The sequence below is a fragment of the Molossus molossus genome, unplaced genomic scaffold (genome assembly GCF_014108415.1).
Source record: "Molossus molossus isolate mMolMol1 unplaced genomic scaffold, mMolMol1.p scaffold_m16_p_12, whole genome shotgun sequence".
Taxonomy (NCBI): domain Eukaryota; kingdom Metazoa; phylum Chordata; class Mammalia; order Chiroptera; family Molossidae; genus Molossus; species Molossus molossus.
In genome coordinates, this window is record NW_023425347.1 from 59,230,284 (window position 1) to 59,245,363 (window position 15,080).

The 15,080-nt window shown below is 42.4% G+C and overlaps 1 protein-coding gene across 1 annotated transcript in view; it reads left to right on the forward strand.

Annotated features, from left to right (window-relative positions):
* CUNH1orf87 (chromosome unknown C1orf87 homolog) overlaps window positions 1–15,080 on the forward strand; it is a 69,705-nt gene that overhangs the window by 31,092 nt on the left and 23,533 nt on the right. The window contains exons 7-8 of the mRNA XM_036257434.1: window positions 3,852–4,017; window positions 10,824–10,921. Coding sequence (XP_036113327.1) covers window positions 3,852–4,017; window positions 10,824–10,921 — 264 coding nt within the window. The remainder of the gene's footprint in view (window positions 1–3,851; window positions 4,018–10,823; window positions 10,922–15,080) is intronic.

The following is a 15,080-nucleotide window of genomic DNA, read 5'->3' on the forward strand; positions in this document are numbered from 1 at the left end:
ACCTGATGCAGAAACACTGCCGTTCACCAACACTCAGCTATGGTTACGGTTTTCTCTCTCTGCGCTGTGCACAGGTCAGCACAGGAAATCATCTGCAACACTCGATGTTTCCTAACATCAAGAGTATGTGTTTATGAGGTTGCTGTGTAAAAATGAAAAGCCCCTTATGAAATAAGAAATTATTATGGCTCTGGCTGGGTGCCTTAGTTGATTAGAGCATCATCCCATACACCAATAGGGTGTGGGTTTAATCCCTGGTCAGGGTACATACCTAGGTTGTGCGTTTGATCCCAGCCAGCACATGTACAGGAGGCAACTAATCAATGTATCTCTCTCAAATCAGTTCTTCTCTCTACCTTCCTCTGTCTCTAGAAATTAATAAAAACATATCCTACAGTGAGGAGATGAATAGAATAGAATAGAATAGAATAGAATAGAATAGAATAGAATAGAATAGAATAGAATAGAATGAAAGAAATGATTGTGTCCTGGTGCAGAAATCATCTGGAGTATGATTCCAGAAATATGTTCACTCAGTGAACTCCCGGCTACAGGTACTAGTACAGACAAGTTTAAGGTACAGAAATCAATAATCCCTTCATATAATCTCAAGGGAAAGAAATGATTAAAAGTAAAAATTGGATGTGAGACTGTCATTAGAGATGCACAGTCAAGCACGATAGGCTCTGCGTTCTCCAAGAAAAATGACGAAGGGCAGTGTTAGGAGCATAAGCCCATTGCCAGAACCCCGGGCTCAATCTGTCAGTCTGCGGCCCTGGAACCTCGGGCTAGTCACGAACCCTCCCTGCACTACCGTTCTCCAACTGCGAAATGAGAATAGTCATAGACTCCATTTAACTTCAGAGATGTGCAACAGTGACTGAGTCAATTAATGCAAAGCTCTTACAGACAGTCCTGGCACACAGTAAGTGCTATATAAGTGTTTGTTTCCATTTTTCAACTCTCCTTGCAGAAGACTCTTTTCAATTACAAATAATGTGACATAAGGACTAAGAGCCACGGGATAGGAATTCACTTCTTTACTGTAAGAAAAAGGTAGGGTTTTCTGTACAAATGTCCCTGGGCCAAGTGTTAGAGTTAATTCCCCTCCACACTCTGCCCTTTTGACTCTAATACTTCATTCAACAAACATTCATTGGGTACCAACTTCACACTTTGCTGGGCACGAGAGATCCAGAGGCTGGCAAGGCCCAGTCACTCCATCAAAGTCTCACCGTCCAAACAAATACCACTCTGGGAGAAAATGACCTACTGAGAGCCACGAAGCCCTATAAACTTTTAATAATCAGCAACCACACTTCATATAATACAGATTGTGAGATTTTGGCCCTGAAAGGTAATAGACAATGTACCCGAAAACATGGCCACTCATAGGCAGATATGGATTTTATGAGTCCTAGACAGGAAGCCTCTCCCGAGCCCTAGACTAGATTATGTCTCGTTACTACATGGTCCCATAGACGTTTCCCTTCATAACAGACATTGCATTTGTACCTACTTGGTTGACATTTGAGGTTAGGAATGGAGTGTGTCCTGGCCAACTCAGTGTCTAGCACAGTTCTAGCATACTTCTTGGTACATGGGAGATGCCAAATAAATACTTGTTGACTGTAACTGGCACCTCCCATTATCCAAAAATCTTGGACCACTTCACGTATAGGGACATCTAGATATCTACCCTATAAAAATGGTGTATAGAGAGATCATTTTGAACTCATCACAGAAGGTGCTGCTTTACACAAACCAGACAGTGTGTGTGTAGAAGTGGAGAACTAATGGCCTGAATGAACCCAGGCTCTGTGTTAGTTAATGTGCTGCTCAGGAAAATGCCCTCTTGTGTTCTGTCAGGTAGAGCCTTGAATGAGGAAGCTCTGTGATGTTTTAAAAGCCTCCAGCATCACTCATGAGAACAGGAGTAGAAATAACTTATCACCTACACTGGACCAGATGAAAACTCCTGCAGTAGGTTTCCTAAGACACCCCACCAGCTGCAGTAAATGGGTTCCATTCAACACTTGCCCATTCAGTACCCAATGTGCAGAGGGAGGCCAGAGCCTCATGACTTCCTACTCCCAGAAACTGGCATTGCAAGAAAAGAAAAGTAGAAAAACTCTGATTCAAATCTGGGAAAGATAGATACATCTGATTGGCCAGGCCTGAGTCATGTGCCTTAAGCAGCAGAGAGAGGCTGGTAAAGCAAACAGTTGGCATTTCCCTCTCTTAGAGTGACAGGCAGACTCCTGAGCTGGGGAACTCCCTGAACAAGGGAAATGGGGTGCAGAGCTAGGTGACCAACACGAAGACAATCAGCTACTTCTCCTTGCCTGTACCAAACTTTTGGAAAATATTAGCTATTATTAAAGAATTCCAAATGGCATAGTTCAGTGTCAAAGTCCAAGAGTAACAGAGCAAGAAGAAGATACAATGTGACCTTTAGGAGAGTTAAATCCATCTAAAAATAATCCATTGCAGGTCCTGCCCAGCATCTCCTAGAAATAGTGAGAAGCAAAGAGACTCCGCCCACATCCCACGGAGCAATCTACTAGGGAAATCAGACATGAAACGCTGACTAAAAAAATAAAAATGAGACTATAACTTGAGGGAGACTTAGCAAGGACAAGAACAAGGAACTATAAAAGAGTGTTTCAAGCAAGGGGTGCTGGAGCATCTTGAGGGTCTATTGTGTGTATCAGTTCCCAGCTCCTCATTCAGTGACATCGTATTGGTAGCTTGAAATCAGCCACGTGGGAGTGTCCACACCATGAAAACCAGTCATGCTCCAAATTAGGGCTTTATCTCGAAGAGCTGGTTGGTAAAGATTTGCCAGCACACCACCGAATGTAAAGTAATTTACACGAATAGGGGTTGGGGGGGTGTCAGAAATTGTCCCTCTAGGAGAGTGGCACTTAAGCTGAGAACATGGAAATTAGGAAAAGCTTCACTGTGAAGAAAGTAGCTTGGCCAAATCTGGAAGGACACATACTTCTGAATGTTAAAAAAGTAAACAGCTCAAACCAGTTTCAAAAAATAAATGACTCTGATACTTTATCACTCTGGTGTTTTTCATCTGTTCTGTAAAATAACAGAAGTCATTTTGAGCATAGTCCTGTGCACCAAGATGTCGTGAATTCAATTCCCAGTCAGGGCACATGCCGGGGTTGCAGGCTCGATCCCAGTAAGGGGCTTGCAGGAGGCAGCCGATCGATGTTTCTCTTTCATAGATGTTTCTCTCTCTCTACACTCCTTTCCTCTCTCTCTCAAAACATTAGTGGAAACATTTTTTTTTAAATCAGTTTGATAAACCATCTGCATGCCATCTGGTAAATACATAATTACTCCCAAACTTTCCTGGGTTTTCTAGTTACAAATAGCAGAATCCAGGATAATTCACCTGGTTCAAGGTTTCCTCCTATACAGGTTCCCTGGTTACAGGGATCTACCAGGATCTGCTTTGCTTTTGCTCGTGGCAATGTATAGTTTGGAAATTTTATTTTCTGGGCTTTAAAAAAAAGTAATATCAAGCTGCTAAAGTAAACTACTATGGACATTTCTCATTTTTTTCTCTCAATCGGGCAAAAAGAGAGAATTTGATCCATATTCTAGTGGAATTGCTTGGTTCCTCCAGGAGAAGGGACTGTAATGCTCACTAGAATGGAACATATTTGAGTTAAGCTGTGAAATCACCACATGCAGTCCCACTACCAGGTTACCCAGATTTGGAAGGTGGGTCTTTGGCTCCCCCGTGTGTGACACAGGTGAGAGATAGTATGAAAACACACAGTGGCTTTGCGCGAATATGTTTTCAGACTTTCCCCTGCCCCTCCAAGCAGTACTGCCCCTCGAGATGCGCACGCGCAGTCAGAAGTGAACCGGAGCCTGGTGGAGATCTTAAAGATGGCACTGAGGGCAACCAACGGCAGGCTCAACCTGGAGAGGCTCAATCTGAGTTTTCAAAAAGAAGACCGCGCGTTCTCAGGCTTCCTGCCCCCACCCAAGGTAACCAGCATTAGAGTCCAGATTTGTTTATACCTAAAAGTTCACCCCGGAGCATTGGATCTGCGTAAGAAGGCAGTTATGATCTGTGTTCTGCATGTAGATTATATGACACAGTTTTTTGTTCTCTACGCCAGAAAGGAGAGAAATAAAATAGGCAAGGAATTGTGAAATGTGCCGCGTTGGTCCAGGGGTTACTTATATTAAGCTGTGTTTTATGTTAACGATATAGAAATGTGACAGTACCCAAATAATATTTCACAGTGGAAAACAAGTGTCTTGCCAAGGCCCAATGTTCATCTGTCACACCCTCCACCAGCGTCCATGAGGTCAGCCTGCGCATCCCATTCCTTAGGAACATCGCATTGCAGGGACGGGTGTGGTTTATTTCTGATGGAGATGAGTGAGCTCTTTTTGGAGCATTAATTAACAGTGCAGATGTGTTTCATGGGAGAAACCCAGAACCATAAACTCCAGTCATGAGGCTACCTAGGATACAGGCAAAATAAGTACCACGAACACTGCAGTTCCATCAACAGCACCTTGTCACCCCAAGCTTTCCTGAGTTCTCACGAAGCGCCAAGTACTGTGCTAAATGCTTTACTTACATCATCTCATCTAACACTTACAAGATGACTACAAAATCTAAGCAGTGGTTATAATTGCCATTTTATACACTTTAAAAACTGAGCCTCAGAGAGGCCCGTTGAGTCACCCAAGGGCCTCAGCTAGCAAGTGGCAGAGGCAGGATTCAAAGCCCAGACACAAGCTGGAAATGAAGAGCTCGATTCGGAGCTCCATTGGGCAGAAGATATCTGCAAGATCCCGTTGAGCTGAGGACACAAAGTCAGAATTTCAGAGGAGTAGAAGGAATTTAAAATTACGGTGGCGGGAGTGCAGAGGGGGGACAGGTGTGAGTCCCATTGGAAAGACTGAAAAATACCTTTCATGTGGTAAATAGGGTTAGAATTCAGAGTCAGAGAATTTAAAAGAACACGGGATATTTACTAAGGAAGCAAGGATACAATATGCTGAAAGTGGGATCTTATTCTGCCACAGAAGCAGCTTTCTCTGTGTTTTTATTTATATAGTCAACTAAGCATGCAGAAGGCAAAGCTCATGATTGTGTGTGTGTGTGTGTGTGTGTGTGTGTATTACACAGGCAAGCATGTTTTACTAGAAAGAGAGAGAGAACACTACAGGCGATGCCACACATTCTAAATAGGCTTTTTATGTTCAGGAGTAGACCAGTAGGAACAGAGTAAGCAGCACCAATTCTTTGTCATTAGAAACTGCATTACACCATCAGTGAAGCTCTGATGTTCTCAGATGACACGCATAGAATACAACATAAATGACTTGAAAATCAAAGGGAATTTGCTTAAACTCTTTGAGTCTCAGATTTTTCATCTGGAAAAACTGGGTTCCAAATAGCTGCCTCCTGTCTGTTGTTAAACAAGATAAGTATGTGAAGGCACTTAGCACACTGTGTGATATCTGAGCAGGGGCTAGCAGAGCAGGCCTTGAACTTCTCCACCCCTCCACAGCTGGCCCTGAAAGCTTAAATTTGTGGTTCTTATCCAAGGAAATGGGACACATTTTCCTTAAAGCTGGTCTGCCTCTCGTGAGCCATCTGGCATCTCTTAAGACATCTGGAACTCACTCAAAGTATATTACAGTTCTGGGAGGCATGGAAGATACAATTCTGTTTCCCCAGAATGTGAGACAAATTGAAGCCCAAGGGACACTGGATATGGAAAGCAGCGATTCCCGCCCAGCATCCTTGCTCCTGGACACACGACTTCAGAGTGGTCTGGGAAGGGCCACCTGAATTAGAAGGGGTTTTCTTTTGACCAGAACTAAATCTCTTTGGGGTGTAGAGCCGAGAATCCCAGAGCTTCGTAAGTTTCTCATAACATCTATGCTCCGGTGCTAGACAGGGTGGGGGGCTGAGGCATATCCTCACAGCCAGCATTTCAGAGGCTTCACAAATGATCTATTGCCCCTGAGAGAAATAATTGGATTCTTGAAGGATAAACATGGGTCTTGCCACTCAAATCAATGGAATTTTGACCACTGTCAAAGAGCAATATGAAAACAGCGAATATCTGTCCTCTTCATTCTGTGGACTGACTCATGCTGTTCCTCTCACACGTCTTTGATGCAGTGATGGCTGCCGGAGGGCCTGCTGAGGCAGCCTGGGTCCGGGTACATTAATGAACCACCCTGACCATTATCCAAGTAGCTTCAGCAGGCCTGTAGAACCCAAGGAGCTCCCAAGCATGCAGGCTCAGTTTAAACCATTATACATAATCTATATTCTTCATCTCTCAAACTCATTCTCTTTCCGCTCTGCATCCCAAACTACTTCCAGACCTTCCTCCCAGGAGGAGTTCGCCAGAACACAGGTGGCTGTTCTTCTAATTACTCTGCTTCATTTTCATGCAAATTCCTCATTATCATCAGCAGGGAGTCCCATTTCTGAGGGTCCCCGGGGTTTGTGAATGGGAAGTGTGTTCTAGTGGCAAGACTCCAGCTATGACAGTAGTTTACCTAGTGACCAGGACTGTGAGACAGTCTTCTGCAGTTTGTCAGCTCCTCTTTGGTATGGTTGCTTCTCTATCAGAACACTGTGCCCTAAAATTATACAGTTATTTTTAATAACTTCAAATCCTTCCCTTCTTCCTGTTCAGCAGCCCTCATTCAGATCAATGTGGTGTGTTAAATCTGTTCTTGCATTCAACATGTTATTCCTTCAATGTGTTCCGGGAACTGTGATAAGGCTAAGGACAAGAGACTATTACAATTTCCGGAGCTCAGGGGAAAGATGACATTTCTAAATAGGTTGTCACAATTCTGTATAACAAATGTAGTGATGGCAGTAACTTTGGACTCAGAGAAAAATCACCAACCTAGCCTAGCCTAGAAACTCTCCGTAGGAGAAGATGCAAATACGGAATCTTAGAGGATAGATGAATTTGACAAAGAGCTGGGAGAAGGAGCAGAGGAAGGAGTCGAAAAGGTATTCTAGGTAGAAGGAACAGTGAGAAGTGGCACTGAAATGAGAGAGCGCGTGGCTAATTCAGGGAACTGGAAGTCAGGTGCAGAGGCAGAACACAGCGAAGAACACAGTGAAGGCACAGCAACTGGGCATGATGGGAGATGCTGCTCAGGTGATGTTAGAACGGGAAGTAGGAGCTAATTTATGAAGTTCCTCAGGAGTGTAAATTTTATCCTGAAGGCACAGAGGAACCATCAAAGGATATTAAACAAGTGAATGATATGCTCAAATGTGGAATTTGTACGAAGCATTGTAATAGAATATGGAGAATTAGAGGCAGAGACCCTTTAGAAGACTGGCCCAGTAATTCAAGTGAGAAATTATGAGGGTTTAAACCAAGGTAGTAACAGGAGGGATGGAGATATTAAGGAAGTACAAAAGTCGGTCTGGAAGACTAATTGGATGTGGACTCTGAATTAGGAAGAATCAAACAGGACTCCTGGGACTTTGGTCACTTGGTAGCCGGTGATACCATTCTCTGAGAAAGGAAACAGAAAAGTTTGAAGGGATATAGGAAGGGAGGATGAGTTCAGTTTTGAACATGTTGATCGAGGTGGAAAGAGTAAAACTAAATCATGATTTAAGAATCTCCAAAACAGAGCCATGGGAGTGGTGAGGGCTCCTAAGGACATAATGAAAAGTGATCCGGGAAGGACAGGGACGGCACTCATGGCTGAGGAACAGGTAGACGGAAAGATGCCAACCAAAGAGATGGAAAATAATCAAAAGACGTGGGAGGGGTCGAGAAGCCAAGAGATCAGCCATGCTGTGTGCTGCGAGGAGACCGTCTATAATTAGGACTGAAAAGTGTTCATTAAACGGGAAGCCGTGGAGCTTACTAGTGACTTGGTGAACACAGTGTAAGTATAGTGATGGGGTAAATGCAAATGAAGCCGTAAGTGGGAAGAGAGGAAGTTGAGACAGCATCTGTGCACCGCTCTTTCAAGGAGCGTTTTGGGGAAATGAATATTTATTGCACATATCATTTTCTAAATAACAGAGATCATTTATTTACATTAGATTTTTTTAAATCCCTTATTAAACAGAAGAAACGTCACATAACACTCTCTTATTGAACAAGGGTCATCACTATACCATCCATGCTTTAGAGGATTTTAGTAATAATCCTGAATAACACTAGCTTGCCAGGATTTTCTGGTGGATATTTTTATTACTCCTCTACAGCTGTCAGCCATCAGTTCCCTGCAGCTATCAATCAATCTGCTTCGAGGAACTGTGATGCACGAGTTCTAATCTGCTGCTCGTTTTAGCCTTGAGCAAAACCCAATATTGCCAGAAGTAAATAAACTGGTTTTTAGAAAAACCTTTTAATATTGATGTTTAAAAATAGATCATCAGTTGGAGGTGTGGCCAGTGTGGCTCAGTTGGTTGGAGTGTTGTCCCGAACAACAGAAGGTGGCGGGTTCAATTCCCAGTCAGGGCACATGCTCAGGTTGTGTGTACCCAGCTAAGGCACATGCAGGAAGCAACCGATCAATGTTTCTCTTTCACACCGCTGCGTCTCTCTTCCTCTCTCTCTCTCAAAAATAAAATAAAATACATTAATATGCTCTAATCATAACAATAAATCAATTCTTATTTATGGAGTAAAGTGGAATAATGTGACTAATTTCTACCTCTCGAAATTAATTTTTTGTTAACCTCTGACCATGCACACTCCACTCTTCAGTGTTTTCAACTCATTCATTCACTTCCTCATGCATCTATATATTAATTTACTCAGTAATTATGGATCTTTTATTGTTTAACAGTGTGCTAGGCAGTGGTGATAGGAACACGAATGACACGCGGTTCCACCAGTCGGTAAGCACTGTCTTGCAGAGAAGCTCTAATGAACAGATAATGAATGACTGCCCAGCACAGACGGGGCATGGAATATATGGTGGATAAGATGCCAAAACACACGCAGTGTCTAAGAAGCACCATGCTCTTTCTCACGCACTATTTACAATGCTTTTCTCCTACCTGAAATTCCCCCCAACGCTTTATTCTCCTGACAAACTTAGTCATTTTTTCATGTTTCAAATGGATCCTTTATTTCCTGTTACGCTTCCCTGACACAACTCCTCTACCCCTAGTAAGTAATACTTGCAAGTTTCAAACCCAGATTTGTTCGTTTTCTTCCATACAGACAAGTGAAAATGACCTTTTTGTTTCCATTTCAAAGTCTAGGTTTTATTATTATTCAGATATGGCCAGACCAACAGATCAAGAGATGGTTGTCATTGGAAAAATAATATGTTATTCATAGTTCCCGAGAGGAGGGGGCATGGCACACCACACAGGCCCAGGGGGAAGCACCAGGGTCTAGCAGGAGGCAGAGAGGATCAGAGGAGCCTTCATTGTGGAGTGGGCAAGCCCGGGTAGGCAGGTGTAGGATGGCCCTGGGGCATAGGGTCTGTTCTCATTTACCTGGTACTCGGCCCTGGGGTGACAGGGACAGGGAAACAGTGGCCCAAGTGTGAAAGCCCCAATAAAGGAAGTGGTTGGTTTGCACATGAAAGGCACACTGTGTAGCCAGCCCTTTAATATATCTAGGAATTGGCTAGCCCTGGGAGGAGCAATCTCCAAAGTCAGCAAAGCCCCATGATGTTAAAAAATCAGATCAGAATATAAAGACACGCTTAATGCAGTTATTATACTGAAACTGCTTTCAAAATAATAATATTTAGACCAAACACTAAATTCGACATTTCTCTGTTCTTTATTCTTTGTCCCTTCCTTCTTTCTATTCTCTCTCCCTTCCTCTCTCCCTCTTTCTTATTCTTTCTCTTCCTGCTTCTTTTCCCTTCCTTTCCTCTTCTTTTTCTTCTTTCTTCTTCCCTCCCTTTCTTCTTTTCTTCATTCAATAGATATTAACCCAATGTCTACTAAAAGCCGGGCACTATTCTAACCGTTTATTTTTCATGTAATCTTCACAGAATCCTAGGAAGTAGGAACACTGGCTTCTTTAGTAGATGAAGTAACTGGGCAGAGCAAGGTTGAGTAACTTCCCGAGGTCACACAGATAACAGGCAGCAGACTGGGTGTTCGGAATAAGTCCTGTTTTATTCCAAAGACTATATGCTTAAACATGATGCTAACCATACAACATATGCTCTCACACCCCTAAAAGTCTGACATGTTTGAATCTAAGTATCACCCACCCACCAACTTGAGAGCCGGGCTGGCTCGTCAGCTGGACGCAGAAGATACTGAACACACAGGAACCGTAGTGCGCTGCGTTCATTCATCCAGCAAGTGATGTTTGGAGCCTCTGTTCCAGACTAAGTTCCATGTGGCATTGAAAAAGTCACTTACCTTCTCTACATCTCGTTCCCTCCCATGTACGATGTAGGCAGTAATATCAACTATACTACTGCAACAAGCTTGTTTTGTAAATCAAAGTAGATGTACTAAAAACATTTTTCAATTTACCTATATAATAAGTGTATGTAATTTCTAGGCCTTGACCACCAAGTCCATGGCTGACAAGAATATAAGGTCAGAACTTTAAAGTTCAGTGACTTCTGGGTGATGAACTATGCCTCTCTGTCAACCAAGTAGAAAGGTGCTGCTGTCGAGCATTCTACTGGACAGTTTTGTCTTGAACAATATCCTGATGGTACAAATTGCTCTAGGGTATTAATTCTTTGTCAAAATCGTATAGGAATTATATAGAGAACTGTGGGAGGGAAATTCAAATTTTAATTTTATCACAGTGACAAAAATTCTTTCTGATTTGCAGGTCAGGGCTGTATGTGGGAAACACGGATTATATTTGACTCTGAGTCTTCTGGAAACATTGCTTAGCCACCAAGACTTGGCTCACCAGAATGAAATAAAGTAAGTTGATTTTTAATTCATAGAGTCCTCTGAAAAGATCCCAAACACAGATCTAGCTTTAAACTAGAAGTTTTATGTGTGAAACAATCAATTCCATCACCTAAAGACAGAGTTGAGAAACGTTTGCTTATATTAAGACCAAACGCTTTACTTAGCCATAAAAGTGCAAGAGCAGTGAACTTCCGTTTCCAGTGATTACAGACAATCAACAATCAGATTTACCATTCTACCTTAAACAACTAAAAGACAGGACAAACGATATGAAGCATTGATTTTCAGATGCTGGACAATGGGCAGCACAGAGCAGTGATTCTTGCGAGAGAGAAAACGAGGTAAGCTCAGCTTATCTATAAGAAGTCCAGCATTCTCCTTGAGCTAAAGGGATGGAGTGGGGAGTTCAGGAAGGCCAAGAATGTACAGTGCAGCCCTGGCCAGTTTGGCTCAGCGATTAGAGCGTTGGCCTGCGGTCCAGAGAGACCCAGGTTCGGTTCCCGCTAAGGGCACGTACCTCGGTTGCAGTTTGTCCTCGGCCCTGGATGGGTTGTGCAGGTGGCCACCACTCGATGTGTCCCTTTCACGTCGATGTCTCTCTCTCTCTCTCTCTCTTCCTCTCTCTCCCTCCCACTCTATCTGAACAAAAAATGGAAAAGTGTCCTCGGGTGAGGATTAAAAAAAAAAAAAAGTAGAATGTACAGTGCAGAGTAGCAGAGAGAAGAGATCCCCAGAGAGTTCTTTTTGGAGTTTTCCAAAGAGTTGCCCTAGAGTCTTTACGTGAATACTAGCCAACGTACGCATTTGAGGAAACTATCCAAGTCCAGAGAAACAAAAACCAAAAGAAAGAGGTGGGAAAATGCTGAGATCTCACACAGGGTTGGGAATAGTTCCGATTTTCACAAATCAGAGAGGAACACAGGTGGCACTGAATAGCGTCCCTGAAAGGGCATCGTGCTGTAGTGAGGCCAAATTGCCCTAGACAAATTAATACATTTTAAAAGCCCTAATAAAGCTTAAAATGATCATACTGTTTCCAACTTAATTGCGTCCAAGAATAAAGCCCTAAAACTTCTGAAGGAATAAAAATATATCAAAAATATAAAATTCACAGTTTCTGGCCTTTCTACAAAAACTAGCAGGCATGAAAAGAAGATGGAAACGTATAATCTACCATTAGAAGAAGAAAAAACAATTAATAGAAGCAAACTCATAAACAGATGATAGAAATAGTAGATAAGGGCATGAAAAGAGCGATGACAAACATACTTCACATGCTCATCAAAGCATGAGCATAATGAGAGATGTGGAGGATAGAGAGAGAGAGAGAGCCAAAACCAATAACCCCAGTCTAATAATATACTTTTAAATAACCTATGGTCAAAGAATAAATCACAGAGAGAATGATAAAATATGTTTTACTGGATTAAAATGAAAACACAACAGACCAGCAATCCTTGGCTTTTCTCTTTTCCACATTTCATATCTAATTCATCAGCAATCCATTAATAAATCAACTCTGTGTTCAGAATATACCCAGAACCTGGTTGCTTCTCACCTTTATTGTTACTTCACTACACCCCATCCAAGCTACCATTATCTTCCTCCTGTGTTACTATAATAGCCTTCGAACTAAACTCTCTTCTCCCCTGTCCCTAGTTTATCCTCAATACAGCAGCTAGAGTGGCCTATCAAAACCTAAAACGGTTCGTGTCATTGCTTTGCTCATAATACTGAAAGAGTAGCTTACTTCGCCCTGGCCGGTTTGGCTCAGCGGTTAGAGCGTTGGCCTGCGGTCCGGAGAGACCGGGGTTCGGTTCCCGCTAAGGGCATGTACCTCGCTTGCAGTTTGTCCCCGGCCCTGGTTGGTTGTGCGGGTGGCAGCCACTCGATGTGTCCCTTTCATGTCGATGTTTCTCTCTCTCTCTCTGTTCCTCTCTCTCCCTCCCACTCTACCTGAACAAAAAATGGAAAAATGTCCTCGAGTGAGGATAAAAAAAAAAGAGTATCTTACTTTACTCAGAGGTTTAAAAAAAAAAATCCAAGTCCTTATCAACTCTTCTATGTGATCCATTCCCCTGTCACTTCTCTGGCTCCATCCAACTTTCTTTGCTCCTCGTTTCAGCCATACTGTCCTCCTTGTCTTCCTCCAACACACCAGGCACATATCTACCTTAGCACCTACCCTCCAAATGTTTCCTCTGCCTACAATGCTCTTTCCCCAGACATCTTCATGCTCACTCCCCTTTCCAAGTTTTTGCTCCAATGTCACCTTATCAGTGAGGCCGACACTAACCACCCTATTTAAAGCTGTAGTTCCCACTCACTCTTACCCTTAACCTGCTTTCCTTTTGCACTTATCAACATCTATACACTTATCAACTTCTAATGTGTTAGGTAATTTGCTGATGTGTGATGTTTAGTTTTGTTATCTGTGGATTTCCGGTAGATGATAAACTATAGTGTCATAGGGCAGGCAGGATCTTTGTTTTACTCATTGATCTATCCCAAGGGTCTAAAGTAGTGTCTGTCACATAGTAGGTATTCAACAAATATGGAATTGAACTGAACTAGAAAAAGAATAGTGTCAAGATACTCTTAAGAATATAGATACAAATTGAAGATGGCTTTCCAGGCCGGTGTGGCTCAGTGGATTGAGCATCCAATGGACTGAGAGGTCCTGGTTTAATTCCTGGTCAGGGCACATGCCCAGGTTGCAGACTCCATCTCCAGTAGGGGGCGTGCAGGAGGTGGCCAATGGACGTATCTCTCTCACATCGATGTTTCTCTCTCTCTCTCCCTTCCTCTCTCTCTAAAAAAGTAAAAACATTAAAAAAAAAAACTTTTAAATTGAAGATGGTCTTCTCTCACCACTTCATCCAAAGCAGGCCCCTTGATAATACATTTCCTGGCACTTATCCCTGTTTGTAATTACAGATTTATTTGTGTGATTTGTTAGTTTAACGTCTAGATAGTGATCTCCACGCTGGCAAAAAAACATGACTGTTTCCTTCACATTTTATTGTCAACATCCTGTAGGCTGGTATCTAGCACATGGTAAGCACACAGTAAAATATTGATTCATTGATTTACTTAACAAACCTTTATCGCATGCCTCCGGTACACCAATCACTATTCTAGTCACTGGAAATATAGACCTGAATAAAACAAAGCTTCTTCCCTCATGAAGCTTATATTCTAAAGGGGAAGAAGAACAAGCTGGAAGGTGTGACGTATCACATGGTGATAAGAGCAATACAGAAAAACAAAGAAGGGTAAAAAGGTTAAGGGAAGCACCAGTTGATAAATAAATGATGAGAGAAGTTTGAGCTTAGTCAATGCATTTCTGCCAGACCAGCTTTGGACATGGCAGTTTCTCTTCTCTGAAACTTTGGGGGGTGGGTGTGTGAAGGCAGAAGGAGGTGGTTACACAGCAAAAGCAGAGACGTGAACTAAGAGCCGAGTAGAAAACCAATCAACTAAAATGAGGAGGCCCCAAAAGGCAACAATACAAAGGGAGGAAATGCAAGTATCAAAGCTCACATTATACCTGGTATATAGTATACTCGGTTAAAAGTTGGTGTTCAGAACCAAGATACAAAGACTCAGAGATATGAGAATACGAGTGAATGAGGAGCAAATGAGGTTAGGCCACTTATAATTATATCAGTATTTTCACATCCTCCGTTTAATGTGCCTATCAGAGAAGCACACTGATTTCTTTATTCACCTGTCTTTGACCTTTGGATGTTCAAGGACATCAAAACCATGAAACAACTGAAGAATTGCATGTATAAGTGATAAACCTGTTTCATCCCTAAACAGTCATTGGCTAAAGCTTCTTCTGGTGAATGAAATCCATTCCGTTAAGGGCTTTGTATGCAAACCTATATCCTTAAGAGATTAAAGATGCAATTTAGACGCACATTTCAGGAGCTGAATGCACGAATCATTATTTTAGTACATATTGTCCATTAATCTGCTGTTCAATTGGGAACCCATTTGGAATGTGGCTGCTTCCTAATTAGCAGGATTCTAGTGCTGAGCTGCTTCCTGATTAAATGTCCTTTAGAATCAATAAAACATCAGGAGGGATTATGGTGATGTGGGATTAGCCCCATCTAACCAAATAAAATAAATTGTGTTCTCTTCTTAAACTGTCACGTTG